This window comes from Myotis nattereri (assembly GCF_964212035.1).
Source record: "Myotis nattereri genome assembly, chromosome: 8".
In the NCBI taxonomy this organism is placed as follows: domain Eukaryota; kingdom Metazoa; phylum Chordata; class Mammalia; order Chiroptera; family Vespertilionidae; genus Myotis; species Myotis nattereri.
Window position 1 is genome coordinate 29,780,694 of NC_138083.1, and position 13,794 is coordinate 29,794,487.

Genomic DNA, 13,794 nt, shown 5'->3' on the forward strand with positions numbered 1-13,794 from the left:
ATGCAGAATCTTAATAAGACAGGTCTCTTGAAGGTCCTGTCTGAGCCGTCCGTAGGTGAGTAGGAATTCTGCAGGGAGTGGGGAAGGGTTTGAGAGGCTTTGGCAATAAGGCCTGTGTTGGGGGTTATGGAAGGTGAGCTTGGAGAACAAGGCAGGTCTGGTTATAAAGGACCCCCTGCACTTTGTGGAGGTGCCATGACCTTCTGTGCATGGCGGAATGCCCCAAAGGGATTTTGAATTGATGTGGAGGACCCTCAGAAACAAAAGACAGCACATGCAAAACAGACCGTAGGGATCACTTTATCCTGCTTTCCTTAGAGAATCAGAGGTGTTTACAGCCTGGATTGTTTCTGATGTATCTGAAGGATGGTCTCACAAATCCCATATCTCTTTACAACAATTCTGTTCTTTGCCTTTTTTTATGGCGCAGGTAAACTCTTGGGCTTTTGTAGGAGTGGGAAGGCAAAGGCTTTCATCCTAGGTTACTTTGAGCCACATATATAATGTTGCATACCATTGGTGGAGGAATAGGAGTTCTTGTAAGAGACCCTGGAATCCCACCCTGCAGTGCTCCCCTCTTACCCACACCCTTGCTCCTGAAAGTGTGGTCCATGGACCAGCAGTGTCAGCATCACTTTGTTAGAACTGCAGAACCTCAGGCTGCCCCGAACCTGCTAAAGCCGAATCAGCTCTTAACCAAGATTCCCCAGGGGCTTCATGTGCTGCCCTACAGGGCACCGGACCAGCAGGGGGAGGGATCGCTGCTGGTCTTGCCCTTTTGTTCCCCAGCCTCATGGCATCACTCTCCTCCATATGCCCCCGTGTTCCTGCTGGACTGAACCACTTGCAGCTCCTCGCTCTTTTTTTTTCCCTTCAGTGATTGCCTTTTCCTATCGTCTCCACCTGGGCACTCCCATCCATCCTTTCAGGCTTGCTGTCTCGGGAAAACCATTCTTGCTAGCACCCATGGCTGGCACACACTCTCCCACACTGCACGGTTGCTATCCGTGTCTTCCCCATCACACCGCGAGCACCTCGAAGGTGGTTGCTCATTCACTGTGGTATCTGCAGAGCTGGTGGATGGTCAGGCATGCAATAGAAAGTCAATAAAGATGACCACTAACCGATCCTGAACACCAGCCGCAGCCCCAGCTGCCACCTCTGCTCTTCCTGGGGCCACATACTGCTGGGTGTCCACCCCAGCCACTGCACGCGGGGTGAGGGATCTGCAGGGCAAGCTTTATCCACCTATAGCCCGCCCCCGCCTTGACAGGACCTCAGCTCTGACCGGAGAGGGCTGTAAAAACTGTCTATAGAAAGAATGAACACGTGCAAAAGCTTACAGAGTAAACGGCTACATCAGTTGTGCTGGGGCCTTCATGCAGGCTCCCAAGAGGATTGTGCACATAACTTCCACCACCACAGTCAGCCACATCATGCTGCGAACTTGAATTTGGCCAGGTGTATTAAACATGCTTCTCATTTTCTGTATTTTGTGATGTTTTGACATCTTAAAAACATCTTTCTGGCTGGGGAGAGTACCCATCTCAAAGCCAACCATTATTTAGAGAGCAAAGGGCTTAGCGGGGAGCCTGTCTTTCATATGCAAACTAACCAGTCCAGAGCCTGACCTCCACCTACTTATCTCCCCCCTCCCCCCTGCAGTAGCACACTAGCACACTTCTGTTATACGTGCGCACGCACTTGTATACCACCAGAATGTAAACACCCGAATACAGGCACATTGCCTTTCTTGTCCACCATTATAGCTCTAGCATGGAGTAGACTAACACACAGTAGAAGCTCACTAATTGTTGAATGAAGGCATAGATGAACCCATTAAATGCCCAAGATGAGGCGAAAGAGGACATCAGCTAAAATGTTGAACATAACCCTAGCTGTTTTGGCTCAGTGGATAGAGCATCGGCCTGCGGACCAAAGGGCCCCAGGTTCGATTCCGGTCAAGGGCACATACCTTGGTTGCAGGCCCTCTATCCTTTGGCCATGCCACGTGGGCCAAAAGCTGAGAAAAACCCACCGACCTCTGCCTCCCGCTCCCTGTATGTTTTCCTCAGGGGAGCAGAGCTGCTGAGAGGTTTGGCTAAGGCACAGGCAGGGGTAAATGACGACTAAGAGATGCTAAAAGGGTTCGGGACCCAATTTGAATGTGTGTGTGGTTCCCCCCACACATACAAGCAATTCTCCTACACCAGCTGGGAGCCCTATAATTCCATTCACTTCTGACACTGTCTACCTGGAGATAGCATCATACCCCACAGGTTAAGGCCTTGGTCTTATAAGACTTCCTGCCCTACGCCCCCCTCAGATGCCAACCCCAAATGCAGGGCAGGATATAGATCATAGACCTAAGCTTCTAACGACCCCCTCCTTGGGCTCCAGCACTAAAGTGACTCACAGAATTCAGAGAAACATTTTGCTTACTAGATTATTGGTTTATTATAAACGAATATAACTCAGGAAGAGATGCATACAGTGAGGCCTGGGGAAAGGGCACGGAGCTTCCATACTCTTTCTGAGCACCACTCTCCCCAAATATTCAACTGTTCACCAACCAGAAGCCTCCCAAGCCCCATCCTTTTGGGTTTGCATGGTGACTTCATTGCATAGGCATGACTGATTAAATCATTGGCCATTGATGAGTGATTCAACCTCCTATCCTTTTCTTCTCCCTGGAAATCAGTGGGTGGGACTGAAAGTTCCAACTCTCTGTTCTTGGTTGATACCCCTGGCACCCAGCACCCATCCTTAGGTGCTTCCCAGAGTCACCTCACTAACAGAAACCCAGGAGTGTTGGAAAGGGGCTTGTTATGAATAACAAGACACCCCATCACACTTTTGTGCCTCGGAAATGATTTCAGGAACCGAGGACAAGAGATCAAATATTATAACAAAGATGCTCCCATTGCTCAGGAAGCTCTAAGGGTTTGGGGAGCTGTGAGCCAAGTGCCAGGGATGAAGACCACATATATACGAGAGATGTATTTTGGTTATCTGAATGACCAAATCTGTATTTCTTATAAATCACATCACAGCTGTCATAAGCTCTGTTATTTTGTTCTTGATTGCCAAGCAGCCCTTAGCCAATAAAAGGCAGTTAAAAATCAGAAGCCCTAATTATGGATTTGGAAATTCAAGCACAACACAATCGTGACGGCCTTGTTTACCCGGGACCCCACTCTGGGCCTTTCCCTCCGCTCAGTCCTTGGAAATCTCTCTCCTGGGCGCTGTTTCTTGAGCCAGAGCCCTGGGGGCCTAACACCCACCCTGCTGGATGCTGACACGGCCTCTGACCAGCTCCTGTGCTCCCCTCGCCATAACCTCCCACCCTTGCCCACCTCTGGTCCCGACCTATTTCCTGCTCTCTCTCGAGTTCCTCTCTGGCCCTCTGCCAATTCCCTTTCACAATTGTGGCCATGGCTGTAGGAGTTAAAACAATCTGTTTTGTGAAGAAGGAAATCCTTTCCCACAAAAATGTTTGCATTAAAATAAGATCTGGGAATTCCAAGGATGGACTGGGTGAGCGGGTGGATGGAGATAAGAAATTCCGACCAGAGTAGAGGGAAGCACCTTGGGGACACAGTGACAAGGACGTTTCGGAGGAGAAGTTGTTCTGAGGGTCGGCTCTGGGCTGGTGCAGCATCAGAAGGCTCCTTTCGAAGGAATGTATGCAGTGCATCGGACCTATTTCAGCATGAGGCCTCCATGGGCCCAGGTGAAGGCTCTGAAGGGCTTCAGATCAGGCCTCCCCAAGATGTGCCACTTCGGCCTATGGGTTATTTTGAGCTGAAGGCAATTGAGATTCTGCGGGCTCGCAAGAAACGTTTACCTCTCCCTTAAAAGAACTGCATTTGAGGCCTTGCCCATAGTAAGAGTTATGGTTACCAATGAGTTTGGGTTCTTGTCTCTGATATAAAAGTATTTATACCAGGGACACGGATAAAAGCAAAGGCAGATTTACCGAGGCTCTGCAGAGGGCGAGAACAACGAGATAGGGCCTCGGGTTCTGTGCCCTGAATGTGGCGCTTAGGGGTTTTTATTCCTTGGGAACATGGAAGTTGCTGGGGTTAACCAATCCGGGTGTAGGCTGGCTGGCTTTTTCTTTTTTTGGAACACTGATGTCCTGGTACATGTCAGCCAAGCAAGAGGCTCCGAGATTGTACAGCACTTATTATGGGATGCAGGAAGGGGCCTGGCTTGGCTTTAGATCTGAAAAACAGACTTAAACGGAGCTGGTTAGTTCTCAGACCATTGTTTGTTTCCCCTCTGGGCTTAAATTATGCATTTTGTACTTAGAATGTCATTTTTATTTTATTTTTTAAATTTATCTTTGTTGCTGAAAGTATTAAAAATGTCCCCCTTTTTCTCCCATTGACCACCTCCCCCTCAACTGCTCCCCCCGCCCCCACCAGGCCTTCCCCACAATATTGTCTGTGTCCATGGGTTATGCATATATGCATATAAATTCTTCAGTTAATCTCTCCACCCTCCCCCACTCACCCCCATATTCCCTCTGAGATTTGTCAGTCTGTTCCATGTTTCTATGTCTCTGGATAGTTTATTTTGTTCATTAGATTCCTCCTATGAGTGAGATCATGTGATACTTGACTTGCTCTGACTGGCTTATTTCAGTAGCATAATGCTCTCCAGGTCCCTCCATGCTGCCTCAAAGGGTAAGGGATGCTCCTTTTTTATAGCTGCACTAGAGGCCTGTTGCATGAAATTTGTGCAAGAGTAGGCCTTCCTTCCCCTGGCTGCTGGCACTGGCTTCCCTCTGGCACCCGGGACCTGGGCTTCCCTGTGGCTGCTGGCAGGCACCTGGGCCCTGGGCTTCCCTGCGGTCACCAGCAGGCACCCAGGATGTGGGCTTCCCTTGCAGCCCCGGCTTCATCCGGAAGGACAGAAGGATGTCCTGTCTAATTGGCATACTACCCTTTTATTAATATAGACTAGGGGCCCGGTGCACAAAATTTGTGCACTGTGGGGGGGGGGGTTTCCTCAGCCCAGCCTGCCCCCTCTCATAGACTGGGAGCCCTCAGGGGATGTCCTACTGATGGCTTGGGCCCGCTGGGAGCAGGCCTAAGCTGCAGTCTGGCCTCCCTCTGTGGAAGGCGATCAGGCTGATCAGGGGAAGGCGCCAGCCCCATCACCCTGATGCTGCAGCCACTGCCAGCCACCGCAGCCACCAAAGTGTTTCCATCAACACAGACTCCAGTCCCTTCATGAAAAAAAATGACAACTTTCTTTATGCATTTTCAAGATTTGTCTTTCATAGGATATGACATTTCTTTCTTTATTTCTTTTTTATCCTCATATGAGGATATGTTTCCATTGATTTTTAGAGAATGTGGAAGAGAGAGGAAAAGACAGAAAGAAACATCAATGTGAGAGGGACACTTTGATTGGTTGCCTCCTGCATGAACCCTGACCTGGGCCCTGGCCAGGGAGGAGCCTGAAACCTAGGTACATGCCCTTGATCAGAATCAACCCAGACCCTGCCATTGGCAGGCTGAGGCTCTATCCACTGAGCCAAACAAGGTAGGGCAGGATATGACATTTCTTAGCCCTCCAGCAGCAGACCTTCGCTTTTTCCTCCACGAGCGAGGTGGAAAAACCCTAGATCACCTTTTTGGATTCTTATTACCCAAGTTACCAAGAACATTACTAGTGGCATACAGGGAGCTTAGCCAATGAGCTGTCAGAAAAGGTGTTTCCTCTGCAGTTCACCCGCAGAGGCACAACTGCTGGCAAGCCTAGGTTGGCATACCCCCTGTCTCTGCACCTGCTCAAGCCTCCAATGCGTCTTGGGCAGGGCCCCCCAGCTCTGCTGAAGCCTCTGCCCGAGGCTTGGGCAAGGCCACCCCCCTCCCCTCCGCTCAGGCCCTGCTCAAGCGTCTGCTGGGGCTTGGGCAGGGCCCCCCTGGCTCTGATTAAGCCTCTGCCGCAGCTTGGGCAGGGCCCCCCAGCTCTGATGAAGCCTCAGCTGTGGCTTTGGCAGGGCCCCCCCACTCCTCTCCAGCCCTGCTCAAGCCTCTGCTGCCACGGTGCCAAGGTCTGTAGGCCAGGATTGGCCAGGGGTGTTTTGGGACTGAAGCCACTCAGGGCCTATGCTCCAGCCTGCAGGCTCTGAGCTGCCTGGGTCCCTAGGATGTTCCTGGGACCCAGGCCACTGGGCGCCTGCACATGCAAATTAACCCGCCATCTTTGTCAGGCTAATTTGCATACTCATTCGTGATTGGCTGGTGGGTGTGGCTTGTGACCATCACGGAGGTACGGTCAATTTGCATCTTTCTTTTGTATTAGTATAGATAGTATTCCATGGTGTAAATGTACTACAGCTTTTTTATCCACTCATCTACTGCTGGGCACTTGGGCTGTTTCCAGACCTTAGCTATTGTAAATTGTGCTGCTATGAATATAGAGGTGCATATATTCTTTCTAATTGGTGTTTTGGGTTTTTTTTAAGGATATATTCCTAGAAGTGGGATCACTGGGTCAAACATTCCCAGGCAGTTCCATATTTAATTTTTTGAGGAAACTCCTCCTGGACCATTGCTTTATAGCTCCTAGTGACAGTTCTGGCAGGGCTTACCTCAATGGAGCAATTTGTCCCGGCAGGGTTTGATTCGATGGAGCAATTTTGGGGAACATTTTACTCCACCTGTTTCATTATTACCGGAAATAATGGAGATAAGTCTTACCACTTATCTATAGGGCAGGGCAAGTATCTAATTACTAAGCATCAGCTTTTCTTATTATCCTGCAAATGACCTTCCTCCTCTTGAAGCCCCAAGGCCCCTTACCTCATCCTGAGCTCAGAATGTCATATCTACTTCATTGTCCCTTTCTATCTCTAAACCTCTTATGTATGTGTGATCTCTGACTTTCTCATGTAAGTGGGGTTCCCGTACATACAAATGTCATTAAATTTGGTAATGTTTGTTTGTTAATTTAATCTCTGGTGTGGATTTAATTATTAGACCAGCCAGAAGAACTTAGAAGAGTAGAGAAAGATTTCTTCCTCCCCCACAGCTTCCACTGTCCAGAGGAAACAGCTGAGTCTATTTTTCTGGAGCAGGCTTTCAATGGTCTGGGATAGGCTTAAAGATGCCTCAGAAACAATACTTTATTCCACTTTTTCAAGGAATTTTTTTAAGAAGTATTTTTACTTATTTCAGAGAGAGAGGGAGAGGGAGAGGGAGATAGAAACATCAATGATGAGAGAGAATCATTGATTGGCTGCCTCCTGCACACCCCATACTGGGGATCGAGCCTACAACTCAGACCTATGCCCTGACTGGGAATCGAACCATGACCTCCTGATTCATAGGTTGATGCTCAACCACTGAGCCATGCCTGCTGGGCTTCAAGGATTTTCTGATTTTTTCCTGTTTTGCAGGTACACGTCATTCCCAGTGGCATCTGAGTTTGACTCCCTTCTCTTCCACCAGGGAACGTGGTACCCAAGTGAGACCAGGTCTTCTGCCAGCAATGAGAAAAGGAGAAAAACAAGCCGTGTGTTGAGTCTGCTGGCATGGTCTTGGGGCAGACAGAGCAAACGCACAGCTGCTGGCATGAGCCGAGTTTGCCAGAGTCTGCTCTTCAACAGAGCAGTGCCTGAGCTTTCAGTTGGGGAAACGGAAACTTGTCATGATGCCATATCTGTGTGTCTTCTCCATCACTTGCCCAGCTGTAGTGTCACCAGTGTGTTCCCACTGCTTGCATGTGGGCACATGGACCCTGCTGTCAGCATTTCAGTTGATACCCTGGCAGACTCTGGAATGTGCCATGCAGCAACACGTGGGCATCTTAAGGTGTCTCTGTCCAACCATACACAACACATGAAGAAAAAGTGTTGGGTGGAGATTCAAGATGTGACCAAACTGCAGGTCTGAAGCAGGGCCAGGGATCCCTGACCCAACGGGCCACTGTTCCAGGTCAGTCACTTATTATCAGAAAGCTTGAGGTAGTGTGGGCATCTCAAGACAATTAGTGGCCACTACCTGGGACACACCTCACTAGGACCAGAGGGCTGGGTGTCTGAATGTTGCCGGGCACATCCTAAGCAAGGTGGGGTGCAAGGGGCTCCAGGGAGATGCTGTTCAGGGGCATCAGTATGCCGGGGTTCTTGTCCCAGCATCAAGAAGGGTTCAGGAATTTGGAGAGGGGGCTGTGCATAGATTTAATAGGAATCCAGAGACTAATAAAGAATCTGGAGACGAAATATAATTTTGAAAGGCGTTGGGGGTCAGAGGAGCTTAGCTAAAGGAGCTAAGATCCAAGATCTTAAGTCTAAGGCCTTAGGTTCTCCCCGTCCCCAGGACCCCATGCTTTTTATTAACACATCTTGTCCTGAGGGGAGGCAGAGATATACACTTCAAAGGGTATACAGAAACATTGTCAGAATGGGGGAATTAGCCTACGGCTGTTCAGGTGTTTGGCCAGTAGGAGGCAATAACATGTAGATTAAGATGCTCTTTAACTGTCGGGCAGCCACAATCAATTTCCTATTCAGGTTTGGGGAAATGCCTTTAGACATTCCCGACAGGTGACTACATGTGTGACTCAACCCTGTTGAGTCCCCAAGTCTCATCAACCTTTTGATGAAACTCTTAAAATTATGACATGCTTGCCGAAACCGGTTTGGCTCAGTGGATAGAGCGTCGGCCTGCGGACTGAAAGGTCCCGGGTTCGATTCCGGTCAACGGCATGTACCTGGGTTGCGGGCACATCCCCAGTGGGAGATGTGCAGGAGGCAGCTGATCGATGTTTCTCTCTCATCGATATTTATAACTCTCTATCTTTCTCCCTTCCTCTCTGTAAAAAATCAATAAAATATATTTAAAAAACAAATTATGACATGCTGGAATTGGTTTCTGGCACATCAGGGGGTACTTTAACCAAGTGTGCTTGATGCCTTGCTCCTTTGGATCTTTATGACCTAAGAGGACATTCTCACTGACAAATACTTGCTTGTGTAATTTTACTAGAGATTTATTAAAAAAACAACAAACTTTATGCCTTGTCTTGCCATTTGGGAGTATGGAGTCATGCAAAGATACCACTCTGTGAGCAGGAAGCTTGCACACACACTGCCTGCTTTCCAGGGTTCTCATCCAGATGTTTTGGGCCAAGGATCAAATTTAGAATGGGAACTGCTCACAGTTTTAGGACTTTCAAATGGTCCATGGTCAGAAATCAAGTGGGAACTGTTAGATTAGGTGGCTCAGGAGGCGGCGCAAGAAATAGAGTCCAGTGAATCAGAAAAGAAAGGAAAGGAAAAGGTTTATTCTGCGTCCCCGGGAGACCCACGTACCCCAAGGACAGGGCACGTGGATTCACGCCAACAGGGAGGGGGGCGCTTTTTTTATACTGTGGTTGGGTGAGGGGCGGGGACATGAGCTGAGGGATTCTCTGCTGCAGGGGATGGGCGGGGGGGGGGGGTGTGGATTAAGGGAGAAGAAGCCTGTATCTGTGTCTGGCACCTTGATCTGTGAGAAATTCCAGGGGAAGTCCATTATCTTGTCATGTCTGCATGTATCCGATCATGGGCTCTCTCCGACCTAACAGGAACCATTAGGTGTGTCATCTGTAAAGGGGAGAAGATGCCCAAGCAGCGCTTGTAGAAAAATCAGCTTCTCATACTTAAAGGACATGGGAACTCCTACAAGTTCACGCCATACACACTGCAGGTGGCAATGGGAATTGCTCCTCCCATGTGAACATTATCTAGTCACGTGGAGAAAAATTTAAATTACTCACAGTTTTGTTCCAGAAATTCTGCCTGTACAAATCTATTCCACAGAAATAAAAGTAACAGATTCCAAAGTTGTATGTATAAAGATGTTTATTGTTTTCAGTGGTAAAAAACTGGAAACAACCTGAAGGTCCATCAACAAAGAAATGATTAAATTAACCAGCGTCCATCTGTACTGTGGAATATTACACAGCAGTGTAAAAGGATGAGTTAGCTAACTAGCTAGCTGTTGAACTGGAGAGAGGTTCTTGATGCAGTGTTAAGTTACAGAGGTGAGTTGCAGGGAAATACATGTGATCTGTATGATTATAGTATTTTTGAAGACTTAATCAAACAAAAAACTCTCTCATATATCTGAGCACAATGAAAGTGCAGGCGTCATCTCAGGCAGAAAGGAGGGGGGTTAGGGAAAATAGAGGGGGAGGCAAGAACAAAAAAATCTTAGGAAAAATGAAAAAAAAATAAAGTTGAGGGAAAATTTAGAATATAAATGCTGACCTATATTATTATTGCAAATATGTACATTTGTATATGCAAATGGATAAGGGCTAGGAGGTTAAAGGAAAACACTGACTTAACCAGATGCTAGGATTGTGAGCAATGTTCTGTTTAAATTTCTGTTGTAATTTTAATGTCACAATAAATGTTTTTTTTTTTTTTTTTAAAGTCAACACTAAGAAGGAACAAGAAAGCAATGGTTGGTGAAATCATTCACATTTCAAAGGACTCTCGAGAATATTTCAGAAGCTTCTCACAGTGTCTTGCGCATAGTAGGCACTTGGTGGTCCTTTGCTAAAATGAAGAACCAGACTCACATAGCCTTGGCTTGACCTCATAATGCATAAACATGAGCAGGGATGCTCAAGCACATACAGCTTTGATTAAAAGCTCCATAAATAAAGTGTGCATCTGAATCACCATGTACAAATTCATTTCATGCCCCACTTAAATCTGAGTTCTGGAACTATTAAAGAAATGAGAAATGACAGCAATTTTAGAAAATGTGCTACATATGGACTAAGTGTTTTAATATCAGAAATGAAGTCATTTTGCTTATGTGGCTGTGTGTGCCCTTGTAATTAAACTCAGCAGACCCTGGGCCTGAAATTTCAACATCAGTTTATAAGTAATTGTTCTTTCTGTCTGGATTGATATTGTTATTGTTATTATTTAGAAAATAAGAATTTTGTGGTCCGTACTTTACTTTGTGAAAGGATTCCCGAGGACGCTGGAAGTGGGTGCTGGTAGAGTGAGAACCAAAACCATCTTGGCGGGGGGGGGGGGGGGGGGGGAGGGGGACTCTGCTGTTTCAGTGCAGGTGGGCATCTCCCAGGGGCAGGCTGCTCCCCTGGGGTGCCCCGCCCCCAAGTCCTCCACCCCGTTTCTATGTTAAAAGCTTCTAAATGTATCCTTGAGAAGAACACAGATAACAGTGGGGGTTCAGAACAAGAGGTGCCCTTATCAACGTTCATGTCCTAAAAGACTTCATATAAACGGTCTGATAATGCACTTTTTTTTTTCTCTTACGGACTCTCTTTATAGGAGAATTGATAATATTCAGCTGCTGTTATCTCCAAATATGGTTCAACAACTCCGGGGGGATCTCTGAGAGCACCCCAGAGGGCCTCTTAGAGCTTTTGATTCATTATTTTTATTTATGCTGTATTCATATTTTAAAATATGTACTTTAAGCTAAAATTAACAAATGACATTTTATAATATATATATTTTAACTAATAAAGAGGTCAGAAGTGATGGGTCTATTCTTGCTTATGGCATGGGTTATTATTTTTAATTTTATTTTTCAATTACAGTTTGCATTCAATGTTATTTTGTATTAATGTCAGGTGTATAGTATAGTGGTTAGACAATCATATACTTGACAAAGTGGTCCCCCGATATTTCAACTGCCCACTGGGCCCTGTAAAAGTTATTGCAATATTATTGACTATATTCCCTATGCTGTACAGCATGGACGGATTCTTTATTAGGTCTCCCTTAAGTTTATTTTTAATCTTTTTGGCTAGGAGGAATTATTTTTTCGTAGTGATCAGTGGTTCACAAAAATGATGGCCTGTCCTCAAAGTGGTGGTAAAAATACTGCTAGAGATTGTGTGGAGTCCCTGGGTAAAGGAAGGATACTGAAAGATGCTCCTACACATGGCCCTAAAACCATGCACAGAGTCAGGAGAGCATTAGAAAGCAAGTATGTTACTTAAAAAATATTTTCTTAAATACATGGTCTGTTTCAGAGATGGGAACAGCAAACATTGATCCTTCTTGTGGGGTAAAAAAATCTTCACGTGACAGACAGATCCTGCCATGGCTCTAGTCTGCTCTGGGAATCAGCTTGGCAATATTTCCTTACAAGATAATCTCTGGGCTTGTGTTTGGTTTTATTTCTATTTTAGTTTAATCCCTTTGTTACATTTTAGTATAATTAGAAGACTTAAATGAGACCTCCATGTAAGAAAGGTATCAAACTACATGACCATCAGCTCCGGTCTTCTCCTATTTCTAAAACTGGCATCTCCCGTTTCATCAGAGATACATTTGGATGTGGCCTCGAGGGCCATCAGGGATCACAGGACAGCCCTGGGAGTGCCCAGAGCCCAGGGGAGCCCAGAGCCCAGAGCCCAGAGCCCAGAGGAGCCCAGAGCCCAGAGCCCAGAGCCCAGAGCCCAGAGCCCAGAGCGGGCAGTCTGGGTTAGACAAGCCAGGGTTGAAGTCTGGTCCTACCTCTCAAAGCCTCAGTTTCCTCTGTGCTCTGGGAATAACGCCTACCTCTGAGAATTGCTGGGAAGTATTGCGAAGTGCTTGGCACAGTCCCTGGTGCGTTCTTTCACCAGCTCACCAAACATCTATGGTGTAATTCGGTGTGCCAGGCACTCCGCCGGGAGCTGAGGATGCAGCGCCGAACGCGCGCCCTCGGGACGCGGCCTGCAGGGAACTGAGACCCGAACCATCACATTCAGCAGATACCCGGGCGGACACGGGGGAGGCTATGGAAGCGCGGAGGAATCACTGCTCTCTGGTACCTTCAGAACAGGGGTGGAGACCGGGGCAGAGAATTGGGATGACTCTGTGGTTGGCTCGCCCGCTGAGCTCATCGCGGCGGCTGCCCGCCCGCCTGCAGGCTTATTTCACAATGAACCAAACGGAAACCAGCAGGCAGGGCATCACGGGCCGGTCCACGGCGACCCAGAGACCCGCTCCGTTTTCCAACCAGAAATCGCAGTGCTTGACGGAGCAGAGCTCCCGGACCAGCCGCCACAGGATGCGCCGGTGAAGCCGGTTGTCCGGTCTCTCCTGGGACAGCTCCTCCTGGTTGGCAGCCTGGGTGGCGTTGATGCAGCCGCTGACAAACTTCTCCCGGGTCACGTTGGCCTCGGAGCAGCCGTTGTAGTGGATCTCGTCGGGGAACTGCCAATAGTTGGCCTCGTAGTACCTGTTGGCCTCGGCTCCGAAGTCGATATCCAGCTTGCGGCCGTGCTTGATGAAGGCGCCCGGGCGCAGCTGCATCTCCACCCTCTGGGCCTCCGTGACCTGGGAGGTGCTGGGCGGGGCGGCCGCCTTGCGGTTCCACTTGATTCGGTGCTTTATGCCTCTCGCCTGCACTGCGGGGAGCTGGCTGAAGAGCAGGACGCAGACCATGGCCAGGCAGCACCCACCCAGCTGCTTCCTCATGGCGCCAGAATCTGCAACAGCAAAGGATGAGGCGGTCAGGTCTCCAGCGTGGTTCCCGGCTCCAACCCTGTCCCCTCCCGCGTGGAGACTTTAAACAAGGAGTGACACCCTTGCCTCTACATTTGTCCTGAAGCATAATAGTTTTCCCACGCTCGGGCCGCACAGGGTTAGGCCCGTCCCAAGTGTTTTTGCGTCTGTCTGGAACTAGACCCATTCAGGGCGGTGACCCTGGCTTTCTCAGACAGATAAGAAGCTGCAACTGGCAATTACACAGCCTTTGAATGTGCATGGGAAAGCGAGTGATTGCTGACTTAATACCTACAGGTTGTCTT

At 48.1% G+C, this 13,794-nt stretch overlaps 1 protein-coding gene across 1 annotated transcript; it reads right to left on the reverse strand.

Moving 5' to 3' along the window:
• Positions 1 to 12,913: 12,913 nt before the first annotated feature.
• Positions 12,914 to 13,462, reverse strand: PRND (prion like protein doppel; the record flags this gene model as incomplete). Its single annotated transcript, XM_081097986.1, has 1 exon — positions 12,914 to 13,462. The coding sequence occupies one exon, from the start codon at positions 13,460 to 13,462 to the stop codon at positions 12,914 to 12,916; it is 549 nt and encodes a 182-aa protein (XP_080954112.1).
• Between the last annotated feature and the right edge of the window lie 332 nt (positions 13,463 to 13,794).